The sequence below is a fragment of the Arachis hypogaea genome, chromosome 19, assembly GCF_003086295.3.
Source record: "Arachis hypogaea cultivar Tifrunner chromosome 19, arahy.Tifrunner.gnm2.J5K5, whole genome shotgun sequence".
Lineage (NCBI taxonomy): Eukaryota > Viridiplantae > Streptophyta > Magnoliopsida > Fabales > Fabaceae > Arachis > Arachis hypogaea.
Window position 1 is genome coordinate 7,239,117 of NC_092054.1, and position 11,895 is coordinate 7,251,011.

General features: G+C 34.7%; 2 protein-coding genes across 2 annotated transcripts; both read left to right on the forward strand.

Annotated features, from left to right (window-relative positions):
• Nucleotides 1-1,275: 1,275 nt before the first annotated feature.
• Nucleotides 1,276-4,591, forward strand: LOC112776098 (inorganic pyrophosphatase 2). The gene is made up of 5 exons (XM_029295609.2): nucleotides 1,276-1,998; nucleotides 2,142-2,263; nucleotides 2,377-2,578; nucleotides 3,148-3,507; nucleotides 4,067-4,591. Exons 1-5 carry the CDS (start codon nucleotides 1,861-1,863, stop codon nucleotides 4,268-4,270), a joined length of 1,026 nt encoding a protein of 341 aa, XP_029151442.2. The 5' UTR covers nucleotides 1,276-1,860; the 3' UTR covers nucleotides 4,271-4,591.
• A 4,050-nt stretch (nucleotides 4,592-8,641) lies between these two features.
• On the forward strand, nucleotides 8,642-11,253 carry LOC112777512 (heat shock cognate 70 kDa protein-like). Its single transcript, XM_072228089.1, has 2 exons — nucleotides 8,642-9,006; nucleotides 9,495-11,253. Exons 1-2 carry the CDS (start codon nucleotides 8,781-8,783, stop codon nucleotides 10,796-10,798), a joined length of 1,530 nt encoding a protein of 509 aa, XP_072084190.1. The 5' UTR covers nucleotides 8,642-8,780; the 3' UTR covers nucleotides 10,799-11,253.
• The last annotated feature ends 642 nt before the right edge of the window (nucleotides 11,254-11,895 follow it).

Genomic DNA, 11,895 nt, shown 5'->3' on the forward strand with positions numbered 1-11,895 from the left:
CCAAACACCCCTCCCCCCCCCAAAAAAAAAAAGGGTTCTCCAAAAATCATAATACACTATTATTATGTTTTCTCATATAATTATTATAAGATAAGATATGTGGCGCATTGCAGTTACAAGAGGAGAGGTTTGGGTTTGGTAGCATGTGAATTAAAGGCTGAGACAGACTTGACCCTACTTCAGATTTCAAAATTTCAAAGTCATGTGAATTTGGTATCTTTCTTTATTATATAATTATTAACATTACTCTGACTTAGATAAAATTTTAATTGTTAATAGTAACATAAATTTGAAAATGATTGTGTTTCAAATTAACGAATGGTCAATAAAAACATTAGAATACACTATATATTATTTTCAAGTGGCCTTTGAAATTTGACCTCTCAATTTGAAATGTAACAGGCCAAAAAGAGCGATTAAAATTAAAACCGAGGGAGAATCCAATTTGAGTTGGATTTTTCAGCAACACATGTTTAAAGCGCAATGTATCAGCCACATAAAAAATACAATACACTACTAACGACAACAATAGTGATGGATACATACAGCACTGTTTTTTTTTATCTTGAAAAACAATAATTCTTATATAATCATAGATTTAGTATACATAATTTGAAAGTATATAATATACAAAATATTTAAAAATAATAATAAAAAAAATATTATTTATACTTAATTAATTGGTAAATATTTGCTACTGATTATTTAAAAATTTTATCCAAATGGAAACAAAATAAAAAGTAAACAGTCACAATTATTAGTATTTTTGTTTTATGTTAAATAATTGTATATAAATATGGTAGTATTTATTTAAAATGAAAAATTTTTAGGGACCAATAATTTTTTAATATTTATTGCCATTATTTAATTAGTATAAATATTAAATTATTTTTAATAAATAAATTTTATTAATTTATATGTATAAATTTTAAAAATATAAGTGTAAATTATATTTTTTGTGTGTATAAAATGCTTATAAATATAAATATAAATTATTATTGACTATGCAGTATTACTCTAAAAATTTAAATAATTAATCAAATGTTTGAAACAATTTAAAGGGAAAATCAAAACATTGTTATTGAATTTAGGTATTATTATGGCAATATTTTTAATTGAAGATAGATAAATAGTACTATTAAAAGCGAATATCTTATCTTATGGTATACTTAAATTGAATGCACTTACTTCATAGAAGAACTTTCTTTGTCTAGAACGGACTATACCTGGAATATTCTTACAGGATCCATCCACTGGTGGCCACCAACCAAACTTAATATGAAGTAATCACATACACAAAAAATAAAAAAGGAAACTTAAAAAAAAAAAGGAAAAAAAAAGTGTAACCAAAAACCAAATGCATTCGAATATTCCTCTTTATATTCCCGCGTTGTGTTCTTACGGCCTTAAGCCTTCAACGCATTCTCCACCGTGCGATTCTCGTGACAACCTAATCTGACGGCTGAGATTTAATACAAAGGAAAGAATGAGATTTCCGAATTATGAATTCTTCTAGAGAAGAAAATGCCACCTTTTTAGATGCATGCTCTTAGATCTTAATCTCTCTCCTTACCACTTACCAGGAAATAACAATTCCCATGGATCTCCAATGTAATATTCCTTTGGAATCTAGGATATAATTTTAAATTCTTTTCTTAAATTTCAAAATAATATTTTCTTTTCTCTCTTTTTTATTTTTTAAAATTTCGGTGTTGGGCTTAGCTTGTTCCAGCTATAAATACCATTGTTATGTGTTGGCGAAAAATCCAAGCCAAGAACACATTTTGAGAGTACTTTTAAACACCCAATCAGAAAAAGCTTTGTTCTTTCTGAAGAGAGGAAGAAAAAAAAAGAGGAAACATGTCTGGGATTATTGTGGTTTTCGACTTCGACAAAACCATTGTTGATTGTGACAGTGATAACTGGGTCATTGATGGGTTGGGTTTCACCGATTTGTTCAATCAGCTTCTTCCAACCATGCCTTGGAACACCCTCATGGTATGTTCTTTCTTCCTGCATTCACATATTTATTCATTTTTGTTTTGCAACCTGCATTGTGTTTGAGGAACATATCATGCATTTCGTGTTTCTGGAGGAACTTAATTAATGGTTTTTCCCCCTTTGATTATTTGGATTTATAGGATAAGTTGATGCTGGAGATGCATGCACAAGGAAAAACCATTGGGGAAATTAAAGAAGTTCTTCATAGAATTCCTATTCACCCAAGAGTAATACCTGCCATTAAAGCTGCACATGCTTTAGGGTATCACTCTTTCTCTCTCTATGGGTTTAATTTGGAGGAAAAAATTTAACTATCTTTTTTAGTATTATTTATCTTGAGTGAAATTTAAGGTGGTAAATTTTTCTTTTTTTCAGGTGTGATTTGAGGATTGTGAGTGATGCTAACTTATTCTTCATTGAAACAATTTTGGAGCATTTGGGAATAAAGGAATACTTTTCAGAGATTAACACAAACCCAGGTTATGTTAGTGAAGAAGGAAGGTTGAGAATTTTGCCTTACCATGACTTTAACAAAGCCCCACATGGTTGTGCTTTGTGCCCTCCAAATATGTGCAAGGTATGCTGCTAAAACTGCTAATTAAAAAAAATGTTTTTTTTTTTAATTTAATTATATATAATACATGTTTCTAGTTGTAGCTTTCAAGTTGATCTTAACTTGTTCTAGCTTCCGGAAATTTAGATGTTACTAATACTAATACTATTTTAAACAAGTTGATCTTAGCTTGATCCTAGAACACCGGAGTGGTGTCTCCTTGATTTGGCGATTTTTTTTTTTTGTTGCTAAATAAAATAAAATAAAATAAAATATCTGCTTACCCAATTGAATGTTCTGTCATGGTTTTCAAGTCTCCAGTCTGAGCCCACTGGATTTGATGAAAATAGAAAATATGAATCAAATTTGACCTATAGGCCCACAAACAGTACAAATTAAAAGAGCACCAAATTTATCTTATTTGAAAAAAAAAAGGGAGAAAAATCTTATCAACTTTATTTATAATATTCACCAATCAAATCTAAGGTTTTGAATAACTATTCAACTAGTATGTGTAAAAAAATTGACTATAGTACCAAATGTGACATCTATTTAGATGACATTGTAATTTTTTTTTTCAATGATGAATTTAGGGTTTAATCATAGAGAGGATACAAGATTCACTATCCAACAATGGTGATGAGAACAAGAGGATCATATATCTTGGTGATGGAAGTGGTGATTATTGCCCAAGCTTGAGGCTTAGAGAGAGAGATTTCATGATGCCAAGGAAGAACTTTCCAGTGTGGGATTTGATCTGCAAAGACCCTTTGCTTCTTAAGGCTGAAATCCATCCATGGAGTGATGGGCAAGAACTTGAGCAAGTTTTGTTGCAATTAATCAACAAGATCAACTCTTTGGATGATGAAAGCTCTCAACAATTCATCTCGTCAGATTGCAAAATGCAGACTCTATCTGTCACTGCTCATGAGGCTTTGCCTAAAGTTCTTCCAGTTAGGCCTTGATTATATTCCTTAGTCTAACATTTTGTGCAAAAAAAAATGTACCATAAAGTCATAGGGATTTTCCATATTCACCCACTTTTTTTTCCCCTTACCTTGCCTTATTGACCCCTAAATCAACCTTTTCTCAAGGTTGTTAATCTCCAAAGGTTGTTCAAGATAGACACAGCCATGGTTTATATCAAATACAAATAACTGTTTGCTCTGTCTCTATCTCTTAACATTTTGTGAATATCTGAATGCTTACAACTTACATATTGGAAATAATAATAAAAAAGAGATTCATGTTTCAATTTTCCATTGCCGTTTCTTCATTTCTTCCACATGAGCTAAGAACAATTTGACATTGATTAACTTGAATTAGTCTGACCAATATCAATCTAGAAATAAAAGTCAGATTAAATTCAGCCTTTTCCGGTTCTCAGTTATTTAAAACCAACCAAATCAAATCGAACCGAACCGAAGAGATGTGTAAAAAATCTTGATTTTTTGTTATGTGTCTGCTCTGTCTCTAACCGTATGTAATTGATTTTGTTGTTTTTTTTATCAGAAGCCAACATCTCAATCTGGTGCAGTTGCCTCACCACCTCAAGCACGTGCTCAGATTCGCAACAATGGTAGAAAACTCCCTCTCCGAGTCTTGGCTGTGCTGTCTCCACGTCCTCCGCATGTGCCACGGCAACCATATCTTCACCTGCTGCCTCTCAGTTCTCAACATTGCTTAAGCACTCTAAATTCATATGTCAAATTTTAACTTGGAATCTTTCCTAGTGACAGCTTTTTCGTATTGGTAATTTTCTTCCCAAGATTGAAACCAATTGAAATAAAAAGAGCTGGTGACTGAAGAAATTAGGATTCTCCATTATTATTAGTGAAGCTGATTTTTTATTTTTTTTTGAATTGAAAGAGACAATGATGATGTTACATGCTTCTATTAGATTAGGGCGTGGCAGGTACATGTAGATTTGGATGGTGTTGTCGTTCTTAGGTGCTAGCCAAATAGATGTTGGACAAAAAAAATAAATATGTTTAGTTAGTGATTAATAAAAGAGAAATCTATCAACTCTTCCAAATAGATTTGCCTTGAGTTCTACAATTACAGTAACGAAATTTAAACACTAGCTAGGAGGATTATTGTATTTATCGCAAAAGTTTTCAAGAATTTATTTTAAATAAATTAAATACCTACAAAAAATTAGTTATTAAATTAACTATTTTATATTTGTATATAAAAATATGTGTTTCATAACATATTTTTAAATATATCTTATAAAAAAATATTATTTATATATAAAAATAAATAATTAGCGACCAAAATGAGTTACTAATATATTTGTGTATAAATACATGTGTTATTCAATTTATTTTTAATATATATCTATATTTCAATATATATTTTATACCAATGATTGATTTTACTATTTTAGACAGGGGTGGAAAAACAGGTCGAATTCGTCGGGCCGACTCGCCGAACCCGCTAAAAAAGGCGGGTCGGACTAGAATTTGAAACCTACCAAATTAAAAAAACCGTCAAACCCGCACCGCCAAATTTGCGGGTTTTGGTGGGCCGGCCAACCTGTCGGGCCAAAAATTTTTATTTTTTCTTTCTTTTTTTATTAAATAAAAGAGTTATTACTATTACAAAATTAATAATTATATAATTTTTAAACACGTTTTTTCATTTTTTTTATTTTTTTAGTTATTAACTTTATTTATTTATTTTATAATTTGGTATATATACTTAAATTATGTGACTTATTTTTTAAAATAAAGATGATTCTATTGACAAATATTATTTTGAACAATTTTATTGAAATTAAAAATTAAAAAAATAATGAAAAAATTTATATTATAATTTGACTATATTTTATTTGTATTTGATTTTTTTAATTATTATTTTTTGGTTAATTTTAATTAATTTCACTTTTCAAACAAAAAAAAGAGTCAAGCGGGCTAACCCGCCAATCCATCATAAAGTAAGGCGGGCTAGCATTTTGAACCCATTTTAGTTGGCAGGGGAGGCCGGCCCGTCCCCTTTTATGGTGCGGGCTTAGCGGGGCGAGCGAGTTGGGACAAGCCGACCCACTTTGCCACCCTTAGTAGTTAATTTTAGTATACACTTAATATAGCATTTTTTATTTTAATATATATTTTATACGAATAATTAATTTAATAATTAATTTTTAGTGTACATTTAATCATTTATTTATATAAAGCAAATTCATAGCAGAATTTTCAAAAATTTAATTATCTTATGGGTTTAGCTAACATGTGTTCTTAAGGCACATAATAAGCTTATTATTAGTAGAAAATTTCAATTTTTTTTATTTAATAGGTATAAAATAAATGTATTAGAAACTTAAATGTGTCTTATTTTCAACATAAATTTTCTCAATTTGTAATCTTAAATTATGCCTTTAGGGTATATGATAGATAAACCCTTATCTTATCGGTTTATCTTATCGCCTAAATCAAATCAGTATATTTACTTGCTTTTGAAGTCCCAAAGCTGATAAAGTGAAAATCAAAGAGTAAAACCACACCCCCGTCCCTAACCATTTCGCTAACTCTCATTTCGTCCTTCATTGATTGGAAAATGACATTGCGGTCCCTAACCATTAACTCCGTCAGACATTTTACCCTTTCCGTTAATGACTCCGTCCAGAACTAACGGATTTTGTCTATGTGTCACGTTAGTTGATGATGTGTCAAGGAACCATTCCAAGAGACAAAACACCCCCTGCCATGTCAATAATACGCTACAGTAAAATAGGACAATTAAATCTCTAAATTTTTTTTTATGAGACATTTAAATTTCTAACTAATTTAAAGGGTTAAGTACTGAAATCGTCCCTAAGGTCTGGGGTGAAAATCAAAATCGTCCCTGACCTTTTTTTGTTATTAAAATCGTCCTTTTCCACTTCAATTTTATTTTTTTACCATATTACCCTTCATTATTAATAAAAAAAACCCTAACTTAAAAAATAAAAATAAAAAAAAGAAAGAAAAAGCGTAAAGGGGAAAGGGGGGCAGGGAACGCGAAGGGAGAAGAGGGGGAGGAGGGGGGTTTTCGGGAAGAAGAGGGGGAAGGGGGAAAGGAAAGGGTCTTCGCCGCCGCCACCGGTCTTCACTGCCGCTGCCGCTCTTTGCTGCCGTCGCCGCTCTGCTCCTCCGGAAAGGGAGAAGGGAACGCGAATGGAGAAGAGGGGGGGGGGAGGGAGGTTTTGGGAAGAAGAAGGGAAGGGTCTTCGCCGCTGCCACCGGTCTTCACTGCCGCCGCCACCGGTCTTCACTGCTGCCATCGCTCTTCGCTGTCGCCGCCGCTCTGCTCCTCGGGGAAAGGGGGAAGGGAACGCGAAGGGAGAAGAGGGGGGAGGGGGGTTCGGGAAGAAGAGGGGGAAGGGGAAGGGTCCTCGCCGCCGCCACCGGTCTTCACTGCCGCCGCCGCTCTTCGCTACCGCCACCACCGCTGTTCCTCGTCGTTTCTGCTGGATCTCCGCCGTTTCTGCTCCTCCTCCTCGCTCGGCCGTCGGTGTCGCTACTCCTCGCCAGTTTCTGGTTTCTAGTTTCTTATGGTTTCTTCTGGTTCTGCTGCTTCTGCATGCTTCTGATTATCAATCTGGTTTCTATGTTGTTGTTCTTCTTCTGTGATTGACTGCCTCTGCTTCTCCTTCTACTTCTGCTTGAACTTTTTTCACTGGCGAAAAAAACGAAGATTTATTTGTTGAACTGCAATTGATGATTGTTGAACTGTTGTCAAATTTAAATTTGTTAGTGATTTATTTTGCTGAATTTGTTATTGTTCAATTTGCTGGATTTGTTGTTGTTGCTGATGAAGAAGAGAAAAAGAATTGTTATTGTTGCCAGTGAGTGTTGTTGGTGGCAGAGGAGTAGAGGAGAGAGAGCGCGAGGGGAGGGCGAAGAAGGGTGGCGGTGTTGAAGTTGAACAAGAAGAGGAAGAAGCTGGGTTTTCTCACTGGGAAGAGACATCGGAGGTGGAGGTGGAGGTGGAGGTGGAGGTGGGGGGAGGAGTTTTTTGTTTTTGTTTTTATTTTTATTTTTTATTTTTTTATTAATAGTTAAGGGTAATTTGGTCAAAAAATAAAATTGAGATAAAAAAAGGACGATTTTATAACATTTTGTAATGTTGGGGATGATTTTAATAACAAAAAAGGTCGGGGATGATTTTGATTTTTACCCCAGACCTTAGGGACGATTTCAGTACTTAACCCTAATTTAAACATAGACACATGTAATAAACTATAAAGTAGGATAAATATCCCTAAATTTTAATAAGTCATTGTATTTACTCCTCCTCTTTCTTTTTCTCTGTAAAGTCCTGATATGAACACAATAAAAACTACTTCATCAAGTTCAATCTCTTTCAATCATTTTCTTTTTAGTCTCTAATACAAATTTTATGTCCCCATCTTTACAATATTCATCGTGAATGTAATTTTGTCATATTTTAAACCTCTCTCATTCATCTCATTCACAAATTTTTTAACTTCCTTCAAATGATAGATCTTGTAAGACCATTGATCAGCACATTGTACGTGATCAAGGTCGACCTAATGTCTTGATTAATCATTATCTAAAAATTTTTTCAGGCCAAATTAACTTTTCATATTTGTATTGTCCATCATCAAGGTGATGAAAATAATACCATTTGAAACCAACTTTTTCTTACACATTATCTAACAAAATAGGTACAATGATTTGTTGAAATTTAGAGATATTTATCTTATTTCATAATTTATTATGGGTTTATGTGTCTATGTATAAATTAATTAGGGATTTAAGTATTTCTTAAATTTTTTTCATGAGTTTAATTGTCTTATTTTATTGCAGTGTATTGTTGATACAACAAAGATATTTTATCTTTTAAAATGGTTTTTCAACATGTCATTAGGTAACGTAATATATTAATATGTAGACAAAATCCGTTAATTTTGGACCAAAATATTAACGGAGAGAATAAAATGTCTAACAAAATTAATCGTTAAGAAGTGCAATGTTATTTTTCAATCGAAATGAAAATTAGCATAATGGTCAGGATCCAGTGGGGTTTTACTCGAAAATCAAGAGTCATTGCTATATTAAAAACAAATGGAAGAATTAATTATGGGGTGGTTAAAACAAGACAGCAAGACTTACGAGTTACAATACAAATATCCATATGGCTTTTCAATTGCAAATCCTACTACTAGTTTGATATTTTCACAAGATTTCACCATTTCGCTTAGCTTGTTCTGAATCTAAGCATGAAGAGGGCCAGAAAGTACGAAGGAGATGCAGTGGGAATCGACCTTGGCACAACTTACTCTTGTGTTGCCGTATGGCAGGAACAACACTGTCGAGTGGAGATCATTCATAATGACCAGGGCAACAGAACAACACCTTCCTACGTTGCTTTTACTGCCAATCAGAGGTTAATCGGAGATGCTGCTAAGAACCAAGCTGCTGCTAACCCAATTAATACTGTCTTCGGTATAGTAATAATAGTAATCTTCTTACTTTCAATTTTTGCATGTGTTTTTTTTTTTTTTTCTTGCTTTCTACCTTACACAAATTAGTCTCTTTGTATTTTTGGATACATTAAGAAAAAAAATAATGTTAGAAACTCCACTTTGTTTTTTCTTTTACTTCTTATTTCAAGTTGTGTTTTTGCTGGTTTGTTATGCTCCTTCCATCTTCACTACCCTTGTTGGGTGAAAGTGAAGTTAGAAACTTACTCAAGATAAAGAAACTCTACTTATTGTTTATAGTATTAGTCCAGAGAGGTCTTTTTCTGTAAATGCAGCTGCTTCTATTATAGACATTACCCTTTTCCCCAATATAAGAGTAGATTTTTAGACTTAATTGTGTTATATTAGTTCATTCAAAATTTGACATTTATTTTCAAATGGAAGGAGTTTTAGCACTAAACTAAACTGTACTTAAAAGATTTCTTTATTTTCCTTCTTTTGTTTTTTCAGATGTTAAGAGACTCATTGGTAGAAAATATAGTGATCCGGTTATCAAGAATGATTTGTTGATGTGGCCATTTAAGGTCACTGCTGGTGCTGATGACAAACCAATGATTGTTGTTACATACAAGGATCAAGAGAAGCACTTTTCTGCCGAAGAAATTTCATCTATGGTTCTCACTAAAATGCGAGAGATTGCGGAGGCGTACTTAGAGTCACCTGTTTGTAACGCTGTTATTACAGTACCTGCTTATTTCAATGGCTCTCAGCGTAAAGCTACCAGAGATGCTGGCGCCATTGCAGGTCTCAACGTGATGCGAATAATTAGTGAGCCAACGGCTGCTGCTGTTGCATATGGACTTGACAAAAGATCCGATTGCTCTGGAGAGCGAAATATATTCATCTTTGATCTTGGTGGTGGTACTTTCGATGTATCTCTCCTTACTATTAAGGGGAAGGTCTTCCAAGTTAAGGCTACTGCCGGAAACACTCACCTCGGTGGAGAGGATTTTGATAACAGAGTAGTGAATTACTTTGTAAATGAATTCAAAAGAAAGAATAACAAGGTTGACATTAGCGGCGATGCCAGAGCCTTGAGGAGACTGAGAACTGCTTGTGAGAAGGCAAAGAGGACTTTATCGTATGCCGTTACTGCCACCATTGAGTTAGATGCTTTCTTTAAAGGAATTGATTTCTATTCATCATTAACGCGTGCTAGATTTGAAGAACTTAATGCGGATCTCTTTAGAGAGTGCTTGGAAACGGTAGCTGGATGCCTCATTGATGCGAAAATGGACAAGGCAAGTGTGCATGATGTAGTCCTTGTTGGTGGCTCTTCTAGAATCCCCAAAGTGCAGGAGTTGTTGCAAGAATTTTTCGAGGGAAAGGAGCTTTATAAGAGCATCAATCCTGATGAAGCTGTCGCTTGTGGGGCGGCTGTTGCGGCTGCTTTGTTGAATGGAGGCACTGAGAGTACTGCCCCGAATTTGGTGCTGCAGGATGTTACTCCTCTGTCTCTTGGTAAAGCCACAAAAGGAGATGTCATGAGCATTGTGATTCCAAGGAATACTACCATTCCTGTAAAGAAGTCAATGACTTTTGTGACGATCTCTGACAACCAATCGTCTGTGCTTGAAGAGATTTATGAAGGTGAGAGGACAAGAGCCAGCGATAACAACTTGCTTGGTCAATTTAGACTTTCAGGAATCCCTCCTGCTCCTAAAGGCCATCCTGTATCGATATGCTTCGATTTAGATGCCGACGGCATCCTATGTGTAACTTCTGAGGAAAAGACCACCGGCAATAAAAACTAGATTACCATAACAAATGATAAAGGAAGATTGTCGCAGGAAGAAATCGGAAGGCTAATTGAGGAAGCCGAGACATACAAGGTTGAAGATGACGAGTTTCTTGAGAAGGTTAAAGCAATGAATGCTTTGGATGATTATGTCTATGACATGGAGAAAGCCTTAATCGGTTCTAAGCTTTGTCCTGCAGATAAGAAGAAGCTAAATTCTGCAATTGATAAGGCTAGAACTCTTTTTGATGATGGTAACAAGGAGAACATAGAAACTGATGTGTTTGTCGAGTGTCTTAATGAATCTAAGCTCATTTTTGAGCCCATTATAGCTTAGACTAATACTAATACTATTTTAAACAAGTTGATCTTAGCTTGATCCTAGAACACCGGAGTGGTGTCTCCTTGATTTGGCGATTTGTTTTTTTTTTCATTGCTAAATAAAATAAAATAAAATATCTGCATACCCAATTGAATGTTCTGTCATGGTTTTCAGGTCTCCAGTCTGAGCCCACTGGATTTGATGAAAATAGAAAATATGAATCAAATTTGACCTATAGGCCCACAAACAGTACAAATTAAAAGAGCACCAAATTTATCTTATTTAAAAAAAAAAGGGAAGAAAAATCTCGGAAATTATTTTTCTTATGGAGAAGTAATTGGTGTTTTGGGAGAATATTGGAGGATGGGAGGAATTACCGGGGGGTGGAGCAGCCGGTCAACACGCAGGGGCGTGGTGACCCTGCAACGGTGCAACGTGTCTCACCACGCAGGAGCGAGATGACGCGGCCAGCATGCTCTTCTGGCACCACGCAGGGGCGTGGTGAAGCTGGCGTGGCAGAGTCCCGATGCACCACGGGGGGCGTGCTGGAGCTGCTGGCATGCAGGGGACAAGTCTCACCCCAGTAAACAGTGTGGTAGCATTCCCAGCATTCCCAGCTCTATATATATAAACGGAAGCCTTTGTTACAATGAGAAAAAAAGAGTGTTAGTGAGGGGAAGGAGGGCTTGCTCTATATAAACAGAAGCGTTCTTCCAAGGAGGGCTTGCTGGCTGCTGCTGCTTCACCGTGGAGAAAGGGTGAAAAATAGGAAGGAAAAAAAATATTATTTT